At 62.5% G+C, this 9109-nt stretch overlaps 1 protein-coding gene across 1 annotated transcript in view; it reads right to left on the bottom strand.

The window, feature by feature from the left end:
- Positions 1-2041: 2041 nt before the first annotated feature.
- The window catches only part of Rps6ka2 (ribosomal protein S6 kinase, 90kDa, polypeptide 2), a 176983-nt gene continuing 169915 nt past the window's right edge, over positions 2042-9109 (bottom strand). The window contains exons 19-23 of the mRNA XM_013024519.1: positions 8872-9101; positions 5564-5640; positions 3611-3728; positions 2733-2870; positions 2042-2457 (exon numbers count right to left, since the gene is read on the bottom strand). Coding sequence (XP_012879973.1) covers positions 2332-2457; positions 2733-2870; positions 3611-3728; positions 5564-5640; positions 8872-9101 — 689 coding nt within the window. The 3' untranslated portion in view covers positions 2042-2331. The remainder of the gene's footprint in view (positions 2458-2732; positions 2871-3610; positions 3729-5563; positions 5641-8871; positions 9102-9109) is intronic.

The raw sequence follows: 9109 nt of genomic DNA, 5'->3' as shown, positions 1-9109 counted from the left end.
TGTGTGTGTGTGTTGGGGTGTCAGGGCCTGGTGGAGTCCTGGGTGTGGGTGACCAGGGTCCTCCCAGCACAGGCTGCCCCCAGCAAGCGGCCCTGTGTGTGTGTGGCGGCCCTGGGTTAGAGGAGTCGGGCGGGCTGGGCTTCCTCTGGGGGCGGAGGGGCCGCGCTGCGGGTGGGCACGGGTGCAGGTAGCCTTCACGGTGGATGCACGGGCCCTCGCTACACACCCCTGCTCTCTAGGAACAGTCGCCAGCGCCTTCACTCGCAGCCGGCCTGGCTGGCCTGACCTGGGTGGGCGGTCCACGGGGGATGGAGCTGGGCCTGGCAGCCTCACGGGTCCCTCTGGCAGGCCGGCTCAGGACTCAGGAAGTAGTTGTGGGCGAGCCCACAGACCAGCCTGGGCCCACCTCCAGGCGCCTCCTTCCTCCCCGCCTCCCCCTTTAGTGGGACCCACAGCAAAGGCGGCCAGGCCGGAACCTGGGTGCTGGGGAAGCCAGCTGGGCCTGGGATAGCCAAGCCCTCAGTTCTTCCTTTTCTCCCTGGTGGTGCTGGGTGCAAAGGCGGGACTTGCCTTGCAGGGCTAGTGCCCCCCCCCCATGGCACCCAGCCCTTTCTTTTCTCCTACATCATGAGCAGAAATGAAAGAACTGGGACCTAAATCCCCAACCGATGAGGTTTCCCACCGAGGGCCGCGGCTGTGGACGGGCTGGTCCCCACGCCGCGTGGCATGCTCCCTTAGCCTCATGGAGCAAGGACTAAAGCTGGCAAAGTAACTTTGTTTGGGGCTGGGAAGGTGGCTCAGTGGTAGAGCGCTTGCCTTGCATGCATGAGGCCCTGGGTTCGATTCCTCAGCACCACATAAGCAAAAAAAAGCTAGAAGTGGCGCTGTGGCTCAAGTGGTAGAGTGCTAGCCTTGAGCTGAAGAGCTGAGGGACAATGCCCAGGCCCAGAGTTCGGGCCTACGACCAAAAAAAACCAACAAAACTTTGGTTTAAGGTCTGAAATAATTAGATCAAGCTACGGACTTAGTTTCCATACTGCAGTACTTTTTTTAAGGGGCAGAGGCTGGCCCTACAGTGACTTGAGCTGGAAGGAAAGGAGCGGCGTGTCCGGTGTCTTTCTGGCTGGAGAGACCCACCAGGCCGCTGGGGTTCTCAGGGCCTCTAGGGATGTGTCCCAGAGCTTGCTGTGACCACCGGCCCCTCCCCAGCCCTGGGGTGGGGTGGGGAATCCTCAGTGTTCCCTGGAGCTGGAGAGTGTACACCACGCCTCTGTGGCGGGGGTGGGGGGGGTTGGGGGTAGGGGGGAAGGGGAGGGGGGAGAGGGAGGGGGAAGGGGGAGGAGGGGAGGGGAAGGGGGGGCTCACCTGCCCTCAGGAAGTTCCCACTCCACTCTCCTGTGCACACACAGAGCAAAACACTGAATACCACAGAATCGCCTCGCACAAACAGCTACGGAACAGAGACACAAAATACACGCAAAACCACACCACCACGGCATCGGTTCTGTCCATAGACACGGAGCCCCCGGCCTCTCCAGGGAGAGTGGTCTGCACACGAAGCCCCCGGCCTCTCGGGGGAGAGAGGGGTCTGCACATGAAGCCCCCGGCCTCTGCGCTGCCCTGCGGACCAGAAACCGCAAGGGTGCACACTAAAGCCGCCTTTGGTGTCCTGGCCAGCGGCAGAGCCCTGGCTCCCCAGAGAGATCCTGTGTGTCTGTGGCCGAGGGTGGCCATGGGCCTGCGGGGCAGGGGGTCTCCGCAGGGAGCCCAGCATGAGTGGACCCCAGCTCAGCCGGCCCTGGCCGGCACTCGGCTCCATGGGAGGCTCTGGGAACAAAGACTGGGTTGTCCTGACTTGGGGGCTCCCTCTGGGGAGGGGTGGGCGCTCTTTGGATGATCTGTGGCAGGACACCTTGGTGCCGGCCCGTCGCGTGGCCTCCGGGGCCTCCAGCTGCCCCGTGCGTCAGGGTCTCGCGGAGGGCTCTGCCGTCACCTGGCCAGGACCTGGCTGGCTGTGGTCCTGGGCCCCATCGCGGGCTTCACGCCTGGTGGGCATCTCCTGACACGGATCTGAGCCTGACAGGGAACACCCAAGCCTCGAGGGGTCGCGGCCGCGGCACGGTGCGGTGACTGTGGCCATTTGGTTTTGCTGGGAGGAAAGGAGAGCAGGCAGCAGGTCCACGTGGTGTGGCCTGGGGTGTCCAGGCCAAAGGGGCACAGAGGAACAGCGAGGCCGGCCCAGCGTTGTGCGTGCCTGAGGTCACCGGGGGCCACAAGCCGGCCGGGCGCGGCACCCCAGGGCCGAGGACGCTGGCAGCGTGACCGTGGCGGCTACAAGCGCGTGGAGGTCAGTCTCTTCATGCCCCTGCGCTGGGCCAGGCCGGAGGACAGCACCGGCTCCAGCCGCGGCGCCTGCGGCGTCCTGTTCAGGGCAAAGTAGGTGGCCGCCATTGCACCCTGCAAGAGAAGGGTTGGGCAGGCGGATATGGAGCCCAGTGCCTGGCCTGGGGCTGCAGCCCTGCCATCCGTGCCTCAGTGTCTCCCCAGGAAAAGCGGGGAACCGAGGGCCCCCCAGTGCACGAGGACACGAGTGCCAGCTCCCCCCTCCCCCGGCGGGCCTGGAGGGCACGAGGGGTGTGAGGAGCCCGGCATCTGGGGACGGGGTCACACCCAGCCCTGGCCGCTACAGGTTGCCTGGGCGGCTGCAGGCCGACTTCACTCCCAGGGCGCACCTTCACCAGGTGGACGTCCTGTCTGCTCAGCTGGCTTTGGGACAGCAGCTCTCTGTTGACGATCCACGGGTGTTTCAGGACTTGCAGGGTGGTCAGGCGCTGCTGGGGGTCCACATGCAGCATCTTGGACACCATGTCCTGTCAGTGGGGTTGGGAGGGGGAGGGGCACAGGCTGCTCAAGGCGCTCGCGCTCGGTGGGACATGGCGGGACATGGGCTGGGAAGTGCTGTTCTGCGGCACTTCCCTGTGTGGTTTGTAAGCATGCGAATGTGAAGGGAGTTTTTAAAACCTGGGGTTTGGAATCCTGGGCTCTCTGCATGCTTGGCGGGTGCTCTACTACTTGAGCCACGCTTCCATTCTTGAGTTTTGACTGGCTAATTGGAGATGGAATCTGTGGACTTTATCTGCTTGGGCTGTGCTAGAACTGCGGTCTACTGGATCTCAGCCTCCTAGACAGCTAAGATGATAGTTGTGCACCCCTGGCACCCGGTTATGAATGACTTTTAAGTTTTAACTATTATAACTATTTAGCAGTTGTATCAATTTGCCTTTCATTCCATGTTGTACATTCAAAGGGAAATTAAATGGGCAAATAGCAAATGGTGCATGTAAAACACGAAGCATTATTTTAATATAAATGACAGCCTTCCAAGGGGAGATGTGACATAATAAATACTGTACAGATGCACAATGTGTGTGTGTGTGTGTGTGTGTGTGTGTCTCCTGTAGTTCTCTTTGGAGAAAAATGAACAAAGAATTTGGGACATGTCACCATTTGCCATTTTTGGCAGTGAGGTACAAACCCTCTCTCTGGCCCCTGCGGGAAGCTTCCTCTTGCTTGCATGGGGGGAGGGGAGGAGGAATGGAGCAGCGCTCACCTTGGCCTCGTCAGAGATGGAGTCCCAGTTTCCCCCGGAGAGCGCGTACTTCCCGCTGCCGACTCGGGCCAGGATCTCCTCAGGGGTGTCGTCCGGCCCGTTGGCAAAGGGGGTAAAGCTGCTTGGGGAGCCATGGTGCCGTGAGCTCCACCATTGTGGGGCCTTCCACCCAGGCCAGCCGCCCTGCACGGAACACTGAGGCCTCCGATGTTCACGGAGGCCAGCCCAGGAGAGCCGGCCCCAGTCCCCTAGCCGCATCCCAAAGACGGCATGGCTGGCAGGGGAGCACTGCGCTGAGGTCCGTGATGGACAGGGGAGCACTGTGCTGAGGTCAGTGATCATGCACAGGGGAGCACTGCGCTGAGGTCAGTGATGCACAGGGGAGCACTACGCTGAGGTCAGTGATGCACTGCGCTGAGGTCAGTGATGCACAGGGAGCACTGCGCTGAGGTCAGTGATGCACAGGGGAGCACTGCGCTGAGGTCAGTGATGGACAGGGAGCACTGCGCTGAGGTCAGTGATGGACAGGGGAGCACTGCGCTGAGGTCAGTGATGGACAGGGGGGCACTGCGCTGAGGTCAGTGATGGGTTGGGGAGCACTGTGCTGAGGTCAGTGATGGACAGGGGAGCACTGCGCTGAGGTCAGTGATGGACAGGGGAGCACTGCGCTGAGGTCAGTGATGGACAGGGGAGCACTGCGCTGAGGTCAGTGATGCACAGGGGAGCACTGCGCTGAGGTCAGTGATGCACAGGGGAGCACTGCGCTGAGGTCAGTGATGCACAGGGAGCACTGCGCTGAGGTCAGTGATGGACAGGGGAGCACTGCGCTGAGGTCAGTGATGGACAGGGGAGCACTGCGCTGAGGTCAGTGATGCACAGGGGAGCACTGCGCTGAGGTCAGTGACGCACAGGGGAGCACTGCGCTGAGGTCAGTGATGCACAGGGGAGCACTGCGCTGAGGTCAGTGATGGGTTGGGGAGCACTGCGCTAAGGTCAGTGATGGACAGGGGAGCACTGCGCTGAGGTCAGTGACGCACAGGGGAGCACTGCGCTGAGGTCAGTGATGGGTTGGGGAGCACTGCGCTGAGGTCAGTGATGGACAGGGGAGCACTGCGCTGAGGTCAGTGATGGACAGGGGGGCACTGCGCTGAGGTCAGTGATGGACAGGGAGCACTGCGCTGAGGTCAGTGATGGACAGGGGAGCACTGCGCTGAGGTCAGTGATGGACAGGGGGGCACTGCGCTGAGGTCAGTGATGGGTTGGGGAGCACTGTGCTGAGGTCAGTGATGGACAGGGGAGCACTGCGCTGAGGTCAGTGATGGACAGGGGAGCACTGCGCTGAGGTCAGTGATGCACAGGGAGCACTGCGCTGAGGTCAGTGATGCACAGGGAGCACTGCGCTGAGGTCAGTGATGCACAGGGGAGCACTGCGCTGAGGTCAGTGATGGACAGGGGAACACTGCGCTGAGGTCAGTGATGGGTTGGGGAGCACTGTGCTGAGGTCAGTGATGGGTTGGGGAGCACTGCGCTGAGGTCAGTGATGGACAGGGGAGCACTGCGCTGAGGTCAGTGATGGGTTGGGGAGCACTGTGCTGAGGTCAGTGATGGGCAGGGGAGCACTGCGCTGAGGTCAGTGATGGACAGGGAGCACTGCGCTGAGATCAGTGAAGGACAGGGGAGCACTGCGCTGAGGTCAGTGATGCACAGGGGAGCACTGCGCTGAGGTCAGTGATGCACAGGGGAGCACTGTGCTGAGGTCAGTGATGGACAGGGGAGCATTGCGCTGGGTCAGGAGCCCGAATGCTCTGTGGCTGGTCTGAGCCTACGGGAAGTTCACAGTGCCTTCTTCTCGTGTTGGTGTCCTGGGGCTGTGGAGGCCGAGCGCGCGCACCCAGCCCAGGGATCCCGTGTGTGGCCCCTCGCCGCCCAGCCGCGCACCCCTGGCCACGTTACCCTGCCAGCATGGTGTACAGCAGGATGCCCAGGCTCCAGACGTCGCACGCTGCATCGTAGCCTTGCCGCTTCAGGACCTGGGGAGGAGATGGACGGGGTCAGCGTGGCGCTCTGGCCCTCAGGGGCCGTCTCCGAGGGTGCAGCGGCCCACCAAGACGCAGAAGGCAAACGCGGTGCCCGCCACACAGCTTTAAGACTGAAGATCTACACATAAAAATCCAGGTCTCCCGTCTTCTGACTCTGCTTTTAGTAGGATGAGGTTTGAACTCAGGACTAGGGAGGTGCTTCACCACTTGAGCCACGTCCTTTGCCCTCTTTGCTTTTATTATTTCAAAAATAGGGTTTCCTGTTTACACCTGGTCAGAACTAGACAGTCACCCTCTTGACTTCTGTGTCCTGAGCAGCGGGGGTGAGAGGTATGGCCCACCACACCCAGCTTCTTATTGGTTGGTTTGCATTGACCTCAAACCCCATCCTCCAACCCCAGCCTCCCGAGTAGCTCAGATGGTGGGCCTGAGCCACGGGCGCAGCTCCATGCTGGCCCTGTCAAGCGAGCAGTTCACTATCCACCGCTGCCCCCAAACAGCCCTCCGGCCTCTGCCCCGCTCACTGCCACCTCCCACACGCCAACCCCATTCTACCCTCAGTTCTTTTCATTAAAAAGAAAGTAAGTGGCTATAGAAAGGCACTTCACTCAACATGCCAGACTTTGAGCACAGTGCACCCCGATCGCGGCTGACCCACGCCTCCCAGGCCCTCCACGCCCTCGCGGTGCGTGTGCTCCACATGCGCTCCACCTTGGTGCCCCTGAAGCTGAGCACCCCAGAACCCCAGGCTCTGCCTTTGTGTGCCCAGCCCACCCAGCCGGGGTGCCTCAGCATTCCCTTTCTTTTAAAGATGAATAGAGCCGGGCACGGTGGCTCACGCCTGTCATCCTAGCCACTCAGAAGGCTGAGATCTGAGGATCCCAGTCTGAAGCCAGCCTGGGCTGGAAAGTGCATGAGACTCTTATCTCCAATTGACCACCATAAGGCTCAAAGTGGAGCTGTGGCTCAAGTGGTAGAGAGACAGCCTTGCACAAAAAAAGAGTCCAGTGAGAGGTCCAGATTCTGAGCTCTGGCACACACAGAAGATAAAGGCTGGGAAGCATTCTATTGTGAACAGTATTCCAGGTGTGTGCACACATGCACACGTTCCGTTTGCAAACCCCTCCACTGATGGAGACTGCCACTTCTACTCCAGGACGATGGTGGCTGCTGTGGCGATCGGCGGACAGACACCTCACCCCTCAGGACTGGAGCCCGATGGGAGTGGCTGAGTGTCACCGTTACACATTGGGGTTTTTTTTAATTAATTTTTTATATTTATTTTTGTTTATATGGTTCTGAGGAATCGAACCCAGGGCCTCATGCGCGCTAGGCACGCACTCTACCACGAAGCCACCTTCCCAGCCCTGATTTTTCTTTTTTGAGATTAGTCTTGCCATGTTCCCGAGGTCGGACCACTCGAACCTCTGAGGTCCAGTGGCCCTAATGGCTGAGACTACAGGTGTTTACCATGGCGCCTGGTTTTCCTCTCTGTGTGTGGAGTTTAAAATGAGGACTTTGTAATGCGTCCTTGGACCACTCAGGGCAGTGGAGCGTTGTGTGCTGATGTGTTGACAGCTGAGGGGGCAGCAGAGACCGTCACAGACCCCCGTGGAATGGGGACGTGGCTTGGACGTGGGTGGGCAGCCTCTCATGAGGTGAGGCCTGGCCCCTGTGCCCCTTCCGTGGGCCCTGAGCGCTCCGTTCAAGCACCAGCTCCACAGCCCATGGCCGCGTGAGCTCTACAAGTCACGTCCCGACCTCAGTGGCCCGGTAACTCTGCCTGGTGTAAGAGCTGAGGTTAAGACCTGCATCGCTGGGCAAATGGCAAAGCTACTTCACAAGAGCTTGTGTCGGGCTTGGCCGGCCTGACCCTCATCGCCCAGACGCCTGCACAGGCTCAGCACAAGAACTGCTCTGAAGCTGCGGCCAAAGTGTCATCAGCCACCTCTGTGAGGACTGCTGGCTCCTGGGAGTGTGCGTGTGTCTGTGTGTGCACACGCACGCGTGTGTGCTCTGCTTTGCTGCATGCTGAGCACTGAGGAAGTCCTCCTCTGTGCAGCACCACGGGCACCAACGCTGCCCGACCCTGACAGGGCTGAGGCCGGTCTCCCAGGTTGCCGAGCGCCCGGGAACCTCCAGCGCCCTGGTGCGTCCACGGAGTGCTGCGCTGCGCACCAGGGGCTGTGGGCTTCCCCCCCCCCACCAGGGCCCGCCCTGCTCTCAGTGGGCATCTTCAGGCACCTGCTGAGCACGCCTCTCACAGAGCAGCTCTCAGACCCCGGGAGGGAGGGCCCGCCCCCTCGGACCCCCGGGAGGGAGGGCCCGCCCCCCTCGGACCCCGGGAGGGAGGGCCCGCCGTCCTCGGACCCCGGGAGGGAGGGCCCGTCCTCCTTGGACCCCGGGAGGGTCCGGCCCCTCGGACCCCGGGAGGGAGGGCCCGCCGTCCTCAGACCCCGGGAGGGAGGGCCCGCCCCCCTCGGACCCCGGGAGGGAGGGTCCGCCCCCCTCGGACCCCGGGAGGGAGGGCCCGCCGTCCTAGGACCCCGGGAGGGAGGGTCCGCCCCCCTCGGACCCCGGGAGGGAGGGCCCGCCCCCCTCGGACCCCGGGAGGGAGGGCCCGCCCTCCTCGGTCAGCAAGGTCCCCCGCCACCCAGCTCCTCCACTCAGCTCTGGTGCCCGCCAGAAGCAGGCGGGTGGTGTCAGACCCAGAGGCCAGACCTCGGGGGACGGGAGGAGGGGCGGGGGCAGAGGCCTGAGGTGGGCCCCTGGAAGGTAGGGGCCCAGCTGCAAATCACTACGGAGCCCCAGTAGACTTAAACCAAGCGTCAGCAAGTTTGGCTTTGGTCTGACAAAACGCTCAAGTGAGAGCTAACAGTACAAGACGCCTCCAGCCTCCAGCCCCCGGCCTCCAGCCCCGGCACAGGCAGGCCCGGGCACTGGCAGGCCCGGGCACAGGCAGGCCTGGGCACAGGCAGGCCCGGGCACTGGCCAGGTCAGCCCCACGCCTGGTCCAGGTGCCATCGCTCACTCCTAACAAGGAAGCAGGTTTCCCAGTGGAAACGAATGCTGCTCGCAGCCGAGGACTGGCAGGGTCCCGGGACGCAGCCCCCTCCACACACAGCCTGTGGTCGTTTTTTCTGGGGTCAGGTTGGTCACCGGCTGCCCGCAGCCTCTGGAGGGAGGCCGCGGGGGGGTCTGCGGGCCCGGCTCCGGGCTCACCTCGGGGGCCACGAAGTTGGCCGTGTAGCAGGGCGTCATGAGCAGCCCGTTCTCCGCGCGCAGCTGCTTGGCGAAGCCGAAGTCGCAGATGCGGATGGACTCCGGGTTTCCGGACTCGTCCACGTACAGGATGTTGCTGGGCTTCAGGTCCCGGTGGACCACCTGGAGGCGGCAGGCCGCGCGCGGGGTGAGCAGGGCGGCCGGAGGCACCCGGGCTCCGCGGAGCCTCGCTGCCCCC

The sequence above is a fragment of the Dipodomys ordii genome, unplaced genomic scaffold (genome assembly GCF_000151885.1).
Source record: "Dipodomys ordii isolate 6190 unplaced genomic scaffold, Dord_2.0 Scaffold77, whole genome shotgun sequence".
Lineage (NCBI taxonomy): Eukaryota > Metazoa > Chordata > Mammalia > Rodentia > Heteromyidae > Dipodomys > Dipodomys ordii.
The sequence above is the reverse complement of the archived record's forward strand: the minus strand, read 5'-3'. Positions and strand labels throughout refer to the sequence as shown.